Genomic DNA, 17845 nt, shown 5'->3' with positions numbered 1-17845 from the left:
GGGGGCCCGGGAACGCCCGTTTCGGCTATTCTTGTCCCTGCGGCCGTGGCAAAGCACCACGGACCGCCATGTTTTCACCGTTATTTCACTTCTCCGCGGCGGGGCTGTGCCCGGCCGCCCGCGGGGTCCCCGACTCCGCCCGGCAGCGGGGCGGGCCCGCCGGAACCGCGGCGGCGCGGAACGCAGCGCCGAGGGGCGGGGGCGCGGCGGGGACCGTTTTGGCGGCGCACGGCGGTGCCGCGCCCTCCCCTCCGCGCCGCTTCCCGCCCCGTCCTTCCCGCAAAGCGCTCCGCCGGCCGTCGCTGTGGCAACGCGGCCTGGCCCCGGGGCCTGGCGCGGCCATGCTGCCCTGGAGGCGAGCGCTGCGGGCGGCGGGGCTCCTCCGCTCGGCCGCCGCCTCCCGCCCCGGGGCCGCCCGCCGAGCGCGCTGCGGGCCGGGCGAGCGGCCGGTGGGGCGCGGGGCCGCGCTGCCCGAGGGGCCGGACCTGCGGCACTTCCTGAGAGGGGCCGCCGCGGGGGAGCCGCGGCCCGAGCCGCAGCCGGGCTCTGCCCCCGGCACCGGGAAAGGTCTGTGGTGCCGCCGCCGCCCCTCCGCCGGCGCTGCTGACCCCTGCGCGGCGGCCCAGGGGCCGTGGCGTGGCGGGGGCCGGGGCTGGGCCGGCCCCGAGGGCTGGTGGGGCTAGCCGTGCCCTGCGGCCGGGGCGTTGCTGGCAGGCCAAGGCCAGCCGTAAGGGCTGGCGGGGTCAGCGGTGCCCTGCAGCCGGAGCGGAGGGTCGCTGCAGCATGCGCGGGGGAAACGAGTTGTTTGGGTGCTTTTGGGGCCCAGAAGGTTATTCTGATGTTAGAAGAAGTCCAGCTTGTTGGCCGCATGCCCACTGGCGTGTCTCCCCCCTCCACGCACATGCGTTGGCGAGCAGATTGCTGTGGGACCTCTCCATGGTCCACGTCCTGGGCCGTCAGCCGGGGCTGTGGTAGAGCCTTCAGGCTGTGATGCCCCGGGGAGGGGCGTTTTCACTGCACTAAATGTTATATCTCGGTAATAACGCAGCTTCTGCTGCTCTGCCAGCCACAGTCCAGACCTGTCGTGTTGGAGTGACATGCTGTGAGGCACTCAGGTTTCCCAGTGCCACTAGCAGAGTCTGTATTTTCCGTTTCCCCTTCCTGTATGGGCTGCAAGCGAAGGTAGCGTTTGTGCTGCTTGCCTGAGTCTCTCCAGTGGTGGGACTGAAGGTTCCTTCCTATGGAAAAGGTCGTAGAAACAGGTGAGTGCCGAGGCAGGCTTCTGCGTCACACCGCCTTTGTTGCAGTGTACCTGGAGACGTATGGCTGCCAGATGAACGTAAATGACACGGAGATCGCCTGGGCCATCCTGCAGAAGAATGGCTACGCGAGGACAAAGGACCTGGATGAGGTAAGGCACCTTGGCAGCTCTCCTGGAGCACAGGTCTGCGAGGACGTCGCACCACTGCTGTGCCTGCGAGTCCCAGGTTTTGTCTGGAGCACAGTCCTGCAGGATGTTGTGATTTTTGGAGTCTAAGTTCTGTGGAGTGAAGGAAGCTACTTAACAATCATGCTAGAAAGCTGTGGGTTGTTTTTTTTTCTTTAAACTGCTGGGTTTCCTCTCAGTCGGAGAGCGATTGGACGCAGTAGGAAGCTCCTGACTCATCTTTGAGTTTACTTCTACCATTTAGTGGGAGACTCTGCTTGTCTTCTGTTAGTTTCTTGCACCTTTGTTTGTGGAAACCCACTGTGTACTTGGGCAGATCTTTTTCACTGAGTTAAGTGAGTTTTATAGTCTGCCTTGTCAGGTTATTTGTGCAGGGCATAAGTACTTATCGTTTGGCTTTTACAAATTCTTCTTCCTTTTTTGTTGTTTTCAATTTAGGCAGACGTGATTCTCCTTGTCACCTGTTCCGTGAGGTAAGGAAACTTTTGTCACTGCTAGTTTTGGACAGTTTTTAAGGAATTACCATTTGAAAACCAAGGCAATAAATGTCTTGTGTGCGGAAAAGAGCATGCAGATGTGAAACTACCCGTTTAGTTGAGGGTAGAGCTAGCTGATGCTACAATGTATAACATTAATTGTGCTATGAATTGCTTTTCTATATAGTGAGAAGGAGCTCTTTGGTAGTGTAAACTGTGTGTATGGGCCGTTAGAGACCTGCAAAGATTTGTGCTTTAAGGATTTTAAGGTTTTTTTTGTTCTGTCTTCTCTTGAACTGACTGTCTCTCTAGTACAATCTGTACTTTAAAAATTTGGGAAATGTGTTTAGGGGCAATTTGGGATATGAACATATAGGGACCTTTGCTTGTTTTTTCTGAATGCAGAAGGTATGAAATGCTCATTGTCACTTGCGAGGTAGCTCATATTGGCTGGCTAAGGCAGACTTTTTCTCCACAAGAGCTTAGTCCCCGAGTTGTTTCTGCACAGATGCTCCCAAGTGAGTGAAACGATAGTAGGTAAGATAGAGTCAAGACACAATCCACGCACCGCAAACGGCACTTTCATGTGCCATCAGATCCATCAGGTAGATGATTCCCTGTCTTTAGTTGAATTGTCTCAAAGCACTTGGGCTGCTTCATGTTGGGGGACTGTTAAAGTGCAACAGTTGGAATAACCACTGTTTTCCTGGCTTCCCAGGGAGAAGGCAGAGCAGGCTATCTGGAATCGCCTGCGGCACCTCAAGGCGCTGAAAGCCCGGCGGCAGCAGGCTCGCTTACCTCTCCGCATCGGGATTCTAGGTACCTGGCGGGATGCGCAGCAGTGGGTAGCACACACTGTTGTGCCACATCCCATCGTGCTGCGTTTCCTCTTCCCCTCTGGGAAAAGCCTCTTCTGCAGGGTGAAAGCAGCTAGTGAAGGGGTGCGGAGGTGCAGCGGAGGGTGGGCGCTTCCTCACAAGGACCCTTCTCCTTTGGTGGCAGGATGCATGGCTGAGAGGCTTAAGGAGGAGATCCTGCACAGGGAGAAGCTAGTCGATATTGTGGCAGGCCCTGATGCGTATCGTGATCTTCCCCGGCTGCTGGACGTGGCAGAGTCTGGCCAGCAAGCTGCTAATGTCCTGCTATCACTAGATGAGACTTACGCAGATATTCTGCCTGTCCAGACTAGTGCAGGTGGCACAACAGCGTTTGTGTAAGTACCTTTTTTCCTGTGCATGTTTCCGTGGCTCTGCTGTGGAAATATTGCTGTGCAGAACAGACCCGTCAGTGACAGCAGCTACCCAAGAGATGCAATGCCTGGTTGCACTCGCTCCCGGCAGCCCAGAGGCATGAGTCTACCAGACTGAGTGTTTGCTGCTGCTTCCCTGTCTGACTGAGCCCTGGAGAGACTGCCCCGTGCTCTGGCTGGCTGCGGGCTTCTCTTACTCTCCTTTGAGAACGTTGATTGTCTCAGCCTGATGCTGCACATCCCACTGACGTCTGTGCCTCTCTCATCCCCTGCCTTCTGCTATGTCCTGCCCCAGGTTCTCCTATGTAATTGTTCTAATCCTCCATGCATTGAACTTCTGTTGGGTTTGTTTCCATGTGCTAGTTTTGATAATAAGATTCCCAAACATGAAATCAGACTCTGCTCAGTGTGGCCATAGAGTACAGAAGGACAGTATCACCTCTGGAAGGAAGGTGATCCAGAAGGATCTTTCATCACAGCCAGATTGCAGTGCAAGTCTGTGCCTCATTAGTTGCTTTCCAAGTTTCTTGGAAATGTGCATGAAAAATTAGGAGGTGTTAGCTAGGGGCAAGCAGAAGCCAGCTCTGGCTGGAACGGTGTGTAAAGGGAAGCTGCAGAGCCGTGTTCAGAGCTGGTGCTGGCCAGGGGAGTTGGCCGAAAGCAGCAGTGCTGGGCCAGGTCAAAGCAGGGCAGGATGCAACATGGATGATTCTTCCAGAGCGATCGTAATATGACCTGTACTTTACCTCTCGGCAGATCTATCATGCGGGGCTGTGACAACATGTGTAGCTATTGCATCGTGCCCTTCACCCGTGGCCGTGAAAGGAGCCGCCCCATTGCGTCCATCCTGCAGGAAGTGAGGATGCTCTCGGATCAGGTGAGGCAGAGCCTCCTTCCCACCTGTCCCAAACCATGGGAGGAAGGATGGTTCTCAGTGAAAGTGTTTTCAGTGATACCTTTGACCAATGACACCGCCTTTATCTGTGGAGATGAGGTTACCATCTGGTAACCTCCACTGGGTTCCACCAGTGGCTTTTTGATTCCCCGTGTAATACTCTGAGTCAGAGAGGGAAGGGAGGGCTTCCCTCGGAGACTCCTCCTTGAAGTAAGAGTACAACCATGGCTGCCCTTGCAGCTTAGCCACTCTGACCAAGTTATATTTTTTCCTCTCTATTTTTGTAGGGAGTGAAAGAAGTGACCCTTCTGGGTCAGAACGTCAACAGCTTTCGAGACCTGTCTGAGGTGCAGTTTCAATCAGCTGCTGCCCCAGTCCTCAGTCGTGGCTTTAGCACAGTCTACAAAGCTAAACCAGGAGGCTTGCGCTTTGCACATCTTCTAGACCAGGTTTCTAGAATTGATCCAGAAATGAGGATCCGTTTTACGTCTCCACACCCCAAGGATTTTCCTGATGAGGCAAGTGTAAAATAAACACCTGGACCTCTGCCTGCAGGCAGGCAGCTCTGAGCTGCTAGATGTGGGCTGTGCTTCTTTCCCAAAGGGAACGCGGAATCACAGAATGGGAACAGCAGCTCCTGGGAGGGGGAATGTTTGTGCTAAAACTGGCAGGTTTGCAATTTGCTGGCTTTTACCTGGGGAAGGTTTTTCCCCTTGGTGTCCTGGTAGAGTTGAGCTGCCTATGACGTTGTCTCCTGATTGCCCATCGCAGGTCCTGCAGCTTATCCAGGAGCGACACAACATCTGCAAACAGCTTCACCTCCCAGCCCAGAGTGGAAGCACACGAGTCCTGAAGGCCATGCGACGTGGGTGAGTGATCACCACGGAGAGTCCTGTGCCCTACTCTCTGATTTAGGGTGCTGGTTTCTCCTCACCGATGTGGTTTTCTGATGAGCAAATGCATGTGTTGATCACTGCAGATACACAAGAGAAGCATATTTAGAGCTTGTACACCATGTGCGTGAGTGCATTCCAGGTAGGAGCTCCCTTTAGCTTCGTCTGAGCTCAGTACAGCTCTATCTTATTGTCCTTTCTTGAGTGAAGTGTTTGTCTCTTCCTTGAGGGAAGTGTAAAGCTGCGTCTCTGTTACAGGAGTGAGCTTAAGCAGCGATTTCATTGCCGGCTTCTGTGGAGAGACAGAAGAAGATCACCAGCAGACCGTGTCCTTGCTGCGGGAAGTCCGCTACAATGTAGGATTCCTGTTTGCCTACAGCATGAGACAGGTGAGTGCAGGACCTGATGGAGAAGACTCTTATCTCTGGGTATCTCACCTAATTCCTGAGTGTTGTTTCTCACAATAAGACACTAAAAAAAAAAGCTGTTGAAAATAATACCTAAAGACTTGGTATATCGGTAGATTTTTTTGCTTGCATGCAACCCTCCTAGGGTATGCGGTTCTGCAAGGGCCACCTTTGTGCCTGAAAGGCTTCCAGCTCCCTTGTGTGAGCGTCAGGGTTGATTACTGATGGGGTGACCTGGTTCTGCAGGTGCTCCAGAGTCATTGCAGTGAAGCAGCCACGTCTGCAGAGACCTGGCTGCAGGTACATTTTTCTTTGCTGGTGAGAAATTGTGTTGATGTAGCTGGTGAGAAATTGTGTTGATGAAATTGTGTTGATGTAGCTGGGCTACAGAGATTCTGTCAATCGAGTCTGGAGGGAAGTGGTGAATTTTCAGAAGGTATTTCCATGAGAAGAGTGGATAGTTGACAAACCTGCGTTAGAACGCTCTCCGAAGTGCAAGATGCTGATGGGGAAGAGGACAGGAGGGAAACATAAGGAAGCAAAGGAGTATGGATCACCTTTCAGCACATGGAACTAGAAGTAGTAGAATCCACTGCCTGTCCTTGTGGACAGACGGGCAACAGGCACATTTCATGTAGGAGCTGCAGAACTGCTTCACACAGCCACTGATACTCAGCGCCCTATATCAAACCGTCTACCAAAAAGGTGGTGCAGAAAGAATGTGAGGAACTTAAGGATGTTGCTGGTGCTGAAAACGTTCCTTGAGATTGTAAATACAAACTGTACTGCATGGAAAGTTGTTTCTTGAGGAGCAGCCAAGCTGGCCGGGGTCAGACAAGGTTCTGATCTCAGACTGTCTGGTTATTGAGGAGCCACACTTGCTTTGTCTGTTTGCAGAAAACCCGGGCATATCACCGGCTGCAAGATGATGTGCATGCAGACATAAAAAAGAGGCGGCTGGAGGAGCTCATTACCGTCTTTCGAGAGGAGGCTGCAAGGGCAAACGAGGCGATGGTGGGCCAGTCTCAGCTGGTGCTGGTGGAGGGGGTGAGTGTGCCTGGAACAGTTGTCCTTCTCCCCTCTTGCTGGCCAAGAGGCTCTTAGGCTGCACACAGCAATCATCACCTCTGCCTTCCCTTCTCACTTTCCCCACATGATCCTAGGACTCCAAGACCATGTCTACACACAGCCTGATTTTTCCAGCGCGCTGAGCTGAGCACAGGGGGATGAGATGGGTTAGAGATGTGTCTCTGGCCAAGTGTTGAATTAGTGCAGGCTTTGAAACTTGGCTTTGGTGTGTGGGTGTCAACACGGTGGCTCTGGCTATGGGACTTTGTTACACGGTGTGCTTAACAGTGTGGAATGTGGATTTTAATACTGGCAATAGTGCTCAATTAATTCCTGAGGCAGTAAAGCCCAGCAGTGAATCAGAGCTATTGCCATGCAGGTAATGTTCCTTGTCCTCCTTTCAGCCCAGCAAGCGCTCCATCTCGGAGTTGTGTGGGAGGAATGACGGCAACATCAAGGTGGTCTTCCCTGATGCTGAGGTAGAGGATGCTGCGGGCTGCAAGGCTCTGGTCAGAGCCCAGCCAGGGGACTACGTGTTGGTGAAGGTGACCTGTCTACAATAGTTGTTTCCTTGGCTCTTTTTCTTGCACAGTGCTGTTCTCTAGAGCAGCTGCTGCCAGGAGAGCCTAAAATTAGAATGGATCCTCCTCAGCCTTTCTGATCCTGAGGACTGTTGCGCTGTTTTCTTCAGGTAACCTCTGCCAGCTCTCAGACCTTGAAGGGAGTTCTGCTCTGTCGTACTACCCTCTCCCGCTCTGCAGCTTGTCATTGAGGTATCCCTGCTGCTAGTGGACAAAAGCAGCACATTTTCTCCAGGAAGAAACAAGGTCAGGTGGAGGTGGGGTAGAAACAGGGAGATATATGTATATTAAAATATATATAAAAAATACTAATACTAAAAAATTACATGTATACTTTTGTTTTGGCAACAGCCTAACCCCCATAGATGCATACAAGTCTGTGGGCAAAAGAGATGGAAGCTATGTATGGACTTGCCAAACCCAAGTACTGTGTGATCTTGTATTTTCACTTGCTTTCAGGCTTGGCCCAGCCTCGCAGTGCTGCAGGTCTGTCCTCTGACTTTGATCACATCCTCTAACGCAGCCCAGCCTGAGGAATTTATGTCTGCAGAGCAGGTCATTCCCACTAGCTCAGTTGAATTTAGGAGCTGCAAAAACTGGTAGTGCCTAGAAAATACACCTCCAGTAACTGCTGGAGAATGGCAGGAGTACTGCCAAAGGGGATGAAGAACTCAAAGGACAGGAGAAAATTGTGATGAATTCTTTCCAAATATTGGTAACTTCCCTATTTGCAAAATGCTTGGGAAGGGGAAGTAAGAACCTGCACCGTGCCTGTGTGATGGATGTGGCACCAAACTGTGGAATATAAAATGGTGTTTAACGTGCACGAGTGATGCTTAATTTGTTGTATCTGAGGCTGAGGGAGCGCAGCCTTACCCTTGTGCTGGGGATATTTAGTTCTAGGTTAGAGAAGAAGGATTTCCCTGTCTCCAGGCCTAAGGTGATGCATGGTAAAGACTGGCTGCCAGCTGAGGGTTCTCTCTAGCCTGTTAAAACTTTAGGTGCAGCTTTGGAATCCAAACATCTGTGGATGTCCTTCCCTTTGCTAACTAGAGGGGAGAAGTGGTTGTACCAATTTAAATGGCCAGTAACTTCTTTAAATGCATCTTACAGTTCCTTATTTTTATCAGCCTGCAGCTAACCCTGGCTGTGTTTTGAAATATTCCAGCCTGGTCTGCTAAATTCAAACAAGTACCTGTAACCTGCACTTGTAAGTAAACTCTCTCTTACGAGATGTGAGAAAGAATCACCCCTTTTAATCATGTTATTAAATCATTGTAAAAGGCTCTATGCAGTGACAAATTTTGAAGGAACAGCTGATCAACCCTTAATAGAGCAGTCACTACATGAATTTGCAGAATTTTTAATTAAACATGAAAGGGTTTTGCTAGAAAGTCTTCTCTCCTGCTCAGCTTTTTCTGGGATATAATGGTATCTCTTTGAAAACAGGATAGTTCACTGAATATTAATTAGACCTTAGGTTAAGAAATAAATACATTTTGCTTATTATCTCAGAGCTGATTCTCTTTTCATAGAAGTGAACCTGCACAATCGGCACTGGTCAGTGCGGGTTCCGAGGTGCTAACAAATACACAGTGCCGTTCTGTCTCCTGCCTCCAAATGGGGAAGTCTCTTATGTCCAAATTCACAAACCAGGTCTTAGACTTCTGCTGCCTAGTGTGTGTAAGCCTGTGGCCAGTGGGTTTTTAAGGGAGAGGCAGCGAGAAGCTGTTTGGTTTGGAATACCAGAGGAAGGAGCAGGATGTATGAGCATCATCCCTCAAAAGTGACAGGCGCTGAAGCCAACATGTGCTTGCTAATTAAAACAACGGGGTAAGTGGCCCATTTTAACTGCCCTGCAGCATCTCTTTCAGCTCATTTTTTCTCATGCATCTTGAAACCGTGGCCCAAGCCAGCACCTGAAAAGGGCTGACACCCACCTTTCACTGCTCATTTTGACCTTCTCCCCACAAGCACCTATTCCAAGTGAGAAATGCAGACCGCAGTTCTGCTCCATCCAGCTTTGAGCCAGCTGCGGTCGTTTTACAATCATTATTTTAAGAGCAAGCGACTAATGAGGAGGAGAGCTGGGTTTTACATTTTGATGAGAAGGTGATAATGCTCAACTGCACAGACTCCCCAAGGAGCCATAGTGCTTACCATTTGCCTCGCCTCCTTAGTTTTTATAGGCCTCAGGAATGAAGGCTGAGGTTTTAAGGCAGCGAAGCATCCATTAGGAAGAGCTTACAGTGACCTTGGAGGCTGAGTTAGTCATTTGGCACTGCCTGAAAGCAGGAATGTTTTTTTCTCAGGGGCTGGAGGGTGGGATGCAGTTTCTGTATCGCTTGTCAGAAGATTTGCTCCCTGAATTTGGCTGGCGGGAAGGCTGAACTTCTGTCTCATGTTCATTCTGCCTCGTGCTCATTCTTGTGCGTTTCTTTTCCCAGCCCGAGCAGGGATGAGAGTCCTGAACTCCACACGACTTTAAATCTCCCACGCTGATTTATACCTGTGCCTTCTGCAATTGGAAGCTGAAGTGTTGCAGTATTTCAGCATACCTCAGTGATGGAAGGGATTTGTTTTGCTGGGATCGCTGCTGTAAGACAGCTATGGGTCCGGACCAAAATACTGGTTAACGTAAACGTGCACTGTATCTCTGCTCTGTAGAGAAACACGGATCCAGGAATCAGTACCCAGACTTGGTAGGAACATGACTCTCTGGGATTTGTTACCAGCAAAGAGGCCTGCTAGGTTTTTACTATCCAGAGCACAGTGTTTAAAAGCCTTAATTTCAACCAATTTCATAAGTGTCCTCATAAGATACATTTTGTAATGAAGCTCAGTCCTCACCTCTAGTACCCCAAACTCTCAGGACAAGTTCTGGTGTGTTTCTGAGGGGCCTCAGGAGACAGCAGCCCTGTTCTAATTTGACAGCTGGATCCTACTCTTGTTCTTTTGGAAAAGAGCTGCAGTCGGCCCCTGTGTTGTGGTTTAAGCCGGCAGGCAGCTGAACACCACACAGCCATTCGCTCACTCCCCCCCGCAGTGGGATGGGGAAAAGAATTGAAAAAAAAAAAGGTAAAAGTCTTGGGTTGAGATAAAGACAATTTAATAGGACAGAAAAGAAAGGGAAAACAATAATAATGGTAAAAGAACATACAAAACAAGTGATGCACAATGCAATTGCTCACCACCCACTGACTGATGCCCAGCCGGTTCCTGAGCAGCGGACCCCCGGCCAGTTTTTCCCCTAGTTTATATGCTGAGCACAACGTTATATGGTATGGAATATCCCTTTGGTCAGTTGGGGTCAGCTGTCCTGGCTGTGTCCCCTCCCGACTTCTTGTGCACCCCCAGCCTGCTCGCGGGTGGGGTGGGGTGGGAGGCAGAAGAGGCCTTGACTGTGTGTAAGCACTGCTCAGCAGTGACGAAAACACCCCTGTGTTACCAACATTATTCCCATCCTAAATCCAGAACACAGTACTATACCAGCTACTAGGAAGAAAATTAACTCTTTGCCAGCTGAAACCAGGACACGCTGCCAGGCTCCGCTTGCTTCTGGGCATAGGAGGAGACGTTCCTCAGAGGCAAAACACTACTGTTTGGATGCTGGGTGGTATTTTGTTTTAGGGATGACTCAGGAGTCTTCCTCAGGTCAGACCCACAACTCTAAATCCCTCCTCACCCTGCAGCCCCAGTGTTGTTCTGTGCGCTCAGCCTTCCTGTATCCATTCACTTGGGATGGAAGCCACTAGCAATAACACCACCAGACCAGAAGTTACCAGCCTCAGGAAGCAGGGAAAAAAAAAAAAAGCAAAAAAAAAAAGCATGTTAGAGCAATGGAAGTATTTATTCACATGGCTTTGGGGTTATCTGCTTGCTCTTTCTGCTCTTTATGTTCCTACGGTTCCAAGTTTGTATTCCCAGTATTGGGCAGAGTGGATTTCCCAAGTCAAGGAGACCAACCACCTTTTAACCCTGCCTGACCCATTCCCACGAAGTGCTGTGTTCAGGACATGCCCTGGAAAAGGTACAGAAAACGTCACAGCAGCGATCTATGTCCAGCTCCTTTGCTGAGGCAGATTCTTTAGGTAAGAGCCTGGGAATTAACGGGATGTATGTGAAACGCACAGAGCATCAGCATAAAACGCCTTCAGTACCGAGCCCAAGAGCTGCACTTGCTACGTGCAAAACTAGACCAGGCTCATTCGGAGCCTGTGCCCAAGGTGGTGAACCCTCGCTTGCCACCTGCAGGGCCGGGCGGCCAGGGCGCTGCGGGGAAGGTGACAGTCCATCAGCAAGCCAACCAACCTGCTAGGAAAACAGATTAAACTCCACCCGCTCAGAAAAAAGGCAGGCAGCCTCCAGCCCGCGCGAGCCTCTGGGGACTTCAGTCGGATGCGTAAACGAGACATGAAACAGCCCTCGGGATGCTCCTGCCGACTTGTGCTGCGCCGGGCACGGGCTGCGGCACCGCCTGGGAGCCCTCCGGAGCCGGGTTGCTTTACCGAGGCTGTGTCGGTAAAGCCCCCTGTGCCTGGGGACCCGGCCCGTGAGCGCGGCTCCAGCCCGGTCCAGCATTACCAGTATGCAGTGATAAAGGTTGGGATGTAGCGCTGCTGAGAACAGGTCTGTGCTGTCCTCTCTGCCCAGGCCAGCTGGCTGCAGTGACAGCGAGCCTCGGGCGCAGGACGGCGCTGCCGGGCTCTGCAGCCCTGCCCTGTAACATCTGCCACTCGGTTTGTTCCCATCTAGGTTCTGATTAAAGCGGAGTCTCATTCTGAGCGCAACCTCTGCTGCCAGAACGAAGCAGCTCCGGGGACCCGTTCTCCTTCACACCTCTCTGACTCCCCGACTCCCTCGAGCCCCTCCGGATTTGCAGCAGGATGGGGCCGGGCTTGTAGGTACGTGTTAGATCGACCTTAGTGCCACACAGCAACTCGCAGCGCTAGTCGTGGCAGCGCCAGCGCCCTGCCCTGTCACGCAGCCTCTCGCACGAGCGAGGCGGCACGTTGGTCCCTCCGGCCTGTCCCACCGCTGCGAAGCATCAGGGTTTCCGCGGGTCCTGTCTCCCGTGCTGGTGGGCCGCGCCGTGCCGGAGGACGCGCTGGGCTGCGGTTACATCGGCATCCTGAGGGCTCGGCCGGTCCTTTTGGGGGTGAGCGGAGCTGGGCCCGCCTCGCCTCTCCGACCGCTCCCTCCTTCCCAGGCAATGGTCCCGGGGTCCCTCTGGAGAACAGACAAAGGTTTTTTTGCCACCGTCCAGCCAGTCGTGCCCCAGTTGCACCCGTGGGCAAACACTTAAGGAGACATTTGGCAGATGGCTTTTCCCAGCACAGACCTGAAGTGCTGGGATGACATTTACTTTCAAGCACTAGCCGTGCCCCGAGGCATCTCCTGACACCGGGGTTCCGTAACACGCAACCTGCGCACTTTCCTTTTCTGCTTGCAGTGTGCGTTGAGTGAGGCTGGACATCACCACGAACACACGAACAGCTTCACGTGGTAGAAAGGTCGCTGTCAGAGAGAACAAGAGCCGGTTTGTGCTCCAGACCCCCATCACACAGCCCTGAAGAACAAACCTCTTTGTCCTCAGGGCTTGGCTGTGCTTACGGAGAGGAGGGACAGACGGCAGCGGGCGCTGTGAGCCAGCGTTCATCTGCTCATCACTGCCGTTTACTGGCCTAAGGACAATCTCAAAATAGATGCCCGTCGTCGCCTGCACTGCCCCTACCCAGCCCTCCTCCCTTCTCCAAGACTCTCTGAGCAGCTAAGGCAGAGCAGCCGGATATTTCCCAGCACCGGAGCCGGCTGTGGTGTGTCACATTCTTCCCCAGAACCCCCAGTGGTCTGCAATCTGTTTTCCCTCCGAATATCAATGAAGTTGGAGGGAAAGATTGACATTTTCCCTGATGGCAGCTTGTAAGCACAGTCTGCTTTAGGTCAGCTGAAGACCTCCGCTCTGCCGAAGTGGTGGCAGGTGACGAGAGGCATTGCCTCCGAGCGACACGCCGAGCAGCCTGCTGGGCTGCACCGGGGGTGAAACGCTTTCCTTCCCTTTTCTCGTGGGTTTTCACTTCAGCAGTCAGGCTTCAGGCACTTGCCAGCCCCTTTCCCCTGGGCCTCCTCCTCCCTCCACCAGGACCGCTGTGGGTGGGGGTCCATGGAGGTTTCCTTCGGTGGCTTTTCGTCACCGTTGCTGAAGCTAGCTCTTTGCATAAAGCTTAGGGATTTAATGCAACATAAGAACTTCAAAAAATGTTTTCCATTTCTAAAATCAGTTATGTCTTTAGTTCACTCCTTTCTGGAACTGGCTGCGGTCGGGTTGCAGCAGGAAGGTTACGCCGGCTCCTAAAGGCTCCTTTGCAGCTGATGGCGAACGCTGTCGGGCTGGAAATGCAACGGGCTCTCCATAGCTGCCACGGGCAGCTGCCGGGCCCTGCCCGTCCCGCCGCTGATGTCCCCCCCCCCAGGCCAGCCCCGAGCTGCTCTGCAGCCCAGCCAGCACCCGCTCCCGCCGGCAGCGCCGGGGTTGGCGTTTCCGTCTGCCTCCAGACCCTTCCCAGAGCAATGCGCCTTCCCGGAGCGCTTCTGGGCTGTGAACTGAATGTCAATGACAGAGGTGCTGACGGTGAGTGGCAGCTCTGATTTTTCAGGGTTTTGTGAATTCAGCGTGTATCTTACAAGTCTGTCACAGTAACTGCTGTTCTCTGGGGCTTGGGAGTCCTGTGGCTTTCCCTCCTCCCTTGTGAGCCATTTATTTCCTTTACTGACAGCTAACTATTGACTTCTCATTCTCCTGAAGATGAGATGTCCTGTCTCATCAGCTTTAAATTAGTTTTATCTTTAGACTTTCCTATTAATAAGTTCTCATCGTGGTGCCATTACTTGATATCTATTTTCTGATGTTTTTCATTAATGGCTCTATATCTTCCAGATATTTTTTCAAGTATTTTTTTCCTCTGCTGGCTGAGTTATTTAATAGTCAGGCATGGATCAGGGACGTGAAGGTGGTCAGACGCCGGTCAGAGGTGCGTGTGGAGCAGCCCAGCGCCCGCCGGCCGGCTCGTGTGCAGGGAAGGGCGCTGGGCTGGCGCTGGGGCCGGCGGGGACGGCCACGCGCTCCCTCGCCCTGTCTCTCCGCACCCCACTAATCCCAGGCCGAGCTGTGCCAGCCGGGTGCTCTCAAGAGCGTGAGTCAATGAGATGCCTCCCGCGAGGCAAAGGTGGTGCCATTCCTTTGGCAGCTGCATTGGATCTCTCTGGGAAAAGGAGAGACAGACCCTCTGTGCCCCCTCCCACACTCTGCCCCCTCCCGCAGGCTCCCTCCGCCCCGGCTCCCCGTGTGCCCGCTCCTGCGCCGGGCAGCGGCTCCGGCCCTTGGGCAATAGCCGCAGGGCTAGAGGCACCTCTCAGCTCTTATTTCCCGTACAAGTCCTCCTTCCCACTCAGAAATCTCGTCTGGGTCGTGCCCCGGGGACGCGCTGCGTGCTCCGGACATCCTCGCTGCGGTTCCTCGGGCGCTCCGCGGCCGCGCAGGGACGGGGACAGGCAGCGCTGCCAGCCCGGCCGCCTGCCTTCGGCTTCAGGGATTTTCTCGTTGTATCGTCTTCAGCAGCGTCAGAAGCAAAGCCCATCGGTGTTGAAAACACCCAAATCTCCTCAGTCTCCTTAAGACCAGGAAAATGCATTCCCTGGGCTTCATTTCCAGGAGTCGCTTGCATGGGGCAAGGCAGGGGAGGGAAGGGAAGCGGGGCTGAGTCGGCCTCGTGGGCAGAGGATTAGTGCAAGAACGAACCTCGTTTCCCTACGTATAGTTCCCACATTAATGAGGAGGAGAGAGGTGCCTGATGATTGCTTGAAAGGAAACCCTGGTATGACAACAGCCTGATGCACGGTGGCATTTCTAATAGAGCTATCAGGGTGCTTCAGGGACACTCCTGTTCATGGTGTGTTTGCTATCTGCAAAGTCAGGTCACAGAGGAGAATTAGCTTGCCCAGCCCCTGCTGTTGGCTTGCAGGCAAAAATTACACAGCAAACTACGACCAACTGCGGAACGGGTAATTTGCAGCAGTGCCTACAGCACTGGGTTTAGGCTGATTAATATTCAGCGCACTGCTGTGAAAATGAAAAGCCAGACAGAATTGTCCTCCTCCCCTTTCTGCATCCATGAAGATGCCAAGGGTAATGGCTGAAGCACAGAAACAAAACCAAGATTCACTCTCGGTCAAGCTGATACAGGGTGTTTGAGCCTAAACAAGATGCTCCATTCTCTTTGGGTTATTTAGCCTCATCTTTTAACCTGTTCTTTTTTTTAATGTTGTCTTTCTGTTATTTAATTACAGGAAGTTTAAAAAAGAATAGTAGGAGGCTTTCTTTGAAGCTATCAGAACAAAACCGTAGGCATTTCAAAAAACAGTTTCTCTTTAAAAAAGGGAAACGTTCCGGCATTTTAAAAAAAGAGTCTTCCCATGATTTCTTATCAAAACTCCATTTTGAAAAGCCCTTTTACTGTTGCTGGGAAAACTTTCCCCATCCCACGCGCAGAAGAAAGCGCGGCACAGGCCTGCCGGGAGCAACAGTGCCCGCCGGCAGAGACCCGGGATCCTCTGGGCAGCAGGAGGATGCCCCGGGGCTCGGGGGGCAAACCAGGCTCCGGCCGCCGGCTGGCGCCCTCGGGGCTCGTCCTCCCCAGCTGCTTCCCCTCGCCGAGCGCCTTTCCCCGCCCCGGCCGCGGGTGACGGGTTTCTCTCCGTCCTCCCAGGGCTCCTTCCTCCCCTGGTTGGGTGGAGAAGCCTGGGAGACGCTCCGACCTGCCGGTCCTGCTGTCCCACCCGTGCTGGGCTGAGGCAGGGCTGGGTGCTCCTTGCAACAGAGCAGCTTACGAAAGAGGAAAGCAGAGCCACCCTGAAAGCCGGGGCTGCTGTTTGCCTTCAGGGCTTTGGTTTTGCATTTACGCCGGCCAAAGTAAACCCTCACCCGGCAGCCCCAGACCTCACGTTTTTCTGCTGGGCGAGGCGGGCGGGATGGCGTGCTGTCAGAGCAAACCCCGCGAAGGCAAACACGGCTCGAGGTGCTGCCGCGCAGGAGAGGGGGCTCCGCTCGGAGCCGAGCTCGGCCAGGCACCGCCGACCCGGGGCCAGGCTCCGGCCAAGGGGCGCTGCCGGGTGTCCGTGCAGCGTCCCTTCCTGCCAGCAGCCGCTGCGAAGGACGGGCCACGCGTCCCAGCCGCCACCGGGCGAGCCAGCGGGGTGAGAGGAGCCGCCCGGTGCCCCCGACCCCTCCATGACGCCCCTGGGCAGCGGCTGGGGAAATCCTGCACAGAAGCACGCCGGTGCCCTTGCAGCCGCAGCCGGGGCTCGCAGGGGTCTGAGCTGTCCCAGAGTCACCCGCCTTCGCACACCGGGGCCAGGCGGTGGCAGTGCCAGGGACGTCCCCTGTGGCACCATTTTACATCAATATTGGTGCGTCAAACCAGTGCGGGCTGGCGAGGCGGGTGCTGCCGCCGGCTCCGCAGGGCTCACGGTGGCCGATGGCCGCCTGCCCCCTGCTCTGCGGGAGCAGAGGTGCGAACCACCCTGATGGCACCACACCACCTGGAAGGATTTGGGTTTTGGCATTTTGGCTCCAGGATTACTGAGGAAATGTTTAATGTCTGTGCAATTATTCACAGCCCGTGAGCTGATTTGGGAACTGGCACTTTCTTCATCCTGTTCCTTCTGTTTCCTTAGGAATTGGAAACCCAACGTGCCCAACGAGGTGTTAGGTATTAGACAGCTTGGGAGGCAATGCCATCCCTCCCTGTCCTTCCCCTCGCAGCTCTGCCGCTGCCACCGAAGGGCACCCGGCCGCCTGCTCTTCACCTTCGTGCTGCGGAGCACGCGCAGCTCGTCGGCATAAAGTTCGATTTCCCGGAGCCCCAGGGCATCGGTGTTCATCGCAGCCGGCGCAAGAGGCAGGAGGGATGCGCCGGCTGCAGCCCGGCGGTGCCTAATGACCACGTCTCGATAGCGTTGTTACCTCTGCGTTTAATTGGCAGGGTGGGCGTGGCATCCTGCCCTGCCAAGGTCGGGCATCGCTTGCTCGCAGGCTGCTGCAGCCAGGTAAAAGGAGCGAGGAGCAGCAGGAGGGGGTGGCTGGAGTCCCTGGGCATCGGGGCACCTCGGTCACCCCATCGACTTGTGAAAGGGCAGCGGGAAACTCCGCGGTGTTTAGAGAAACATTTAGGCAGGAGCTCTAGGTTAGGCTAGAGGAAAATGATCTTTCCCCAATGAGAACTTTGTACTTTCATGAAAAAAAAAGAAAACTGAAAGCTTTTACTCACAAATCAAATAATTCTATGGGGAACTGGAGCTGAAATACTTGATTTTTGGATCAGCCGCACAGGAGCTCTTCACTCCTCCAGCTGAGCCGTTCCTCCCCAGAGCCGCTGCTGCGTGGCAGAGCCATGGTTTCTGCACGGAGCCAATTTAATACAAAAACCACTTTCTGTCAAAACCGGTTCAGGTGTGACGTTTCGGAACAGCCCTAGTGCCAGCTGCAGGGGCCAGGGACGTGCCGGCCGGCGGCTCTTCAGCAGCCCCGGATTGGATGGGATGGGATCGGTGCTTTGGGGACAAGGAGACAGCTCGGGGTCCGAGGGGGAGGGTGGTGGGGGACGAGCCACAGCTGAGGAACGGCGGCGTGGGCTGGGGTCTGCACCGGCAATCCTTACCCTGAGCTGGCACCACGGCTCCCGGCTGCACGTGCTGCTCTTTCTGGCTACCAGCCGCCGGCACCACCATTTCCCGCTTCCCACCATCTGCAGCCATTCTGCTTCTCCTCACCT

At 53.8% G+C, this 17845-nt stretch overlaps 1 protein-coding gene across 7 annotated transcripts; it reads left to right on the top strand.

Moving 5' to 3' along the window:
- Positions 1-305: 305 nt before the first annotated feature.
- CDK5RAP1 (CDK5RAP1 mitochondrial tRNA methylthiotransferase) lies at positions 306-13893 on the top strand. Of its 7 annotated transcripts, none has more exons than XR_012676334.1 (15): positions 306-567; positions 1308-1411; positions 1886-1920; positions 2642-2742; positions 2926-3136; positions 3929-4049; positions 4355-4585; positions 4839-4936; positions 5047-5102; positions 5219-5349; positions 6265-6414; positions 6840-6980; positions 7127-8226; positions 8552-11920; positions 12469-13893. XR_012676334.1 is itself a non-coding variant. In XM_075166933.1 (13 exons), the coding sequence occupies exons 1-13, from the start codon at positions 342-344 to the stop codon at positions 7205-7207; spliced, it is 1686 nt and encodes a 561-aa protein (XP_075023034.1). In that variant the 5' UTR covers positions 306-341; the 3' UTR covers positions 7208-8525. The 7 variants fall into 7 exon arrangements, 1 of the variants encoding a protein (XP_075023034.1); XR_012676337.1 differs by having other exon boundaries at positions 9464-11920; positions 12469-13890; XR_012676339.1 differs by having other exon boundaries at positions 7127-7262; positions 9464-11920; positions 12469-13889.
- Positions 13894-17845: the final 3952 nt, after the last annotated feature.

The sequence above is a fragment of the Calonectris borealis genome, chromosome 17 (genome assembly GCF_964195595.1).
Source record: "Calonectris borealis chromosome 17, bCalBor7.hap1.2, whole genome shotgun sequence".
In the NCBI taxonomy this organism is placed as follows: Eukaryota; Metazoa; Chordata; class Aves; order Procellariiformes; family Procellariidae; genus Calonectris; species Calonectris borealis.
This window is presented reverse-complemented; position numbering and strand designations above follow the sequence as displayed.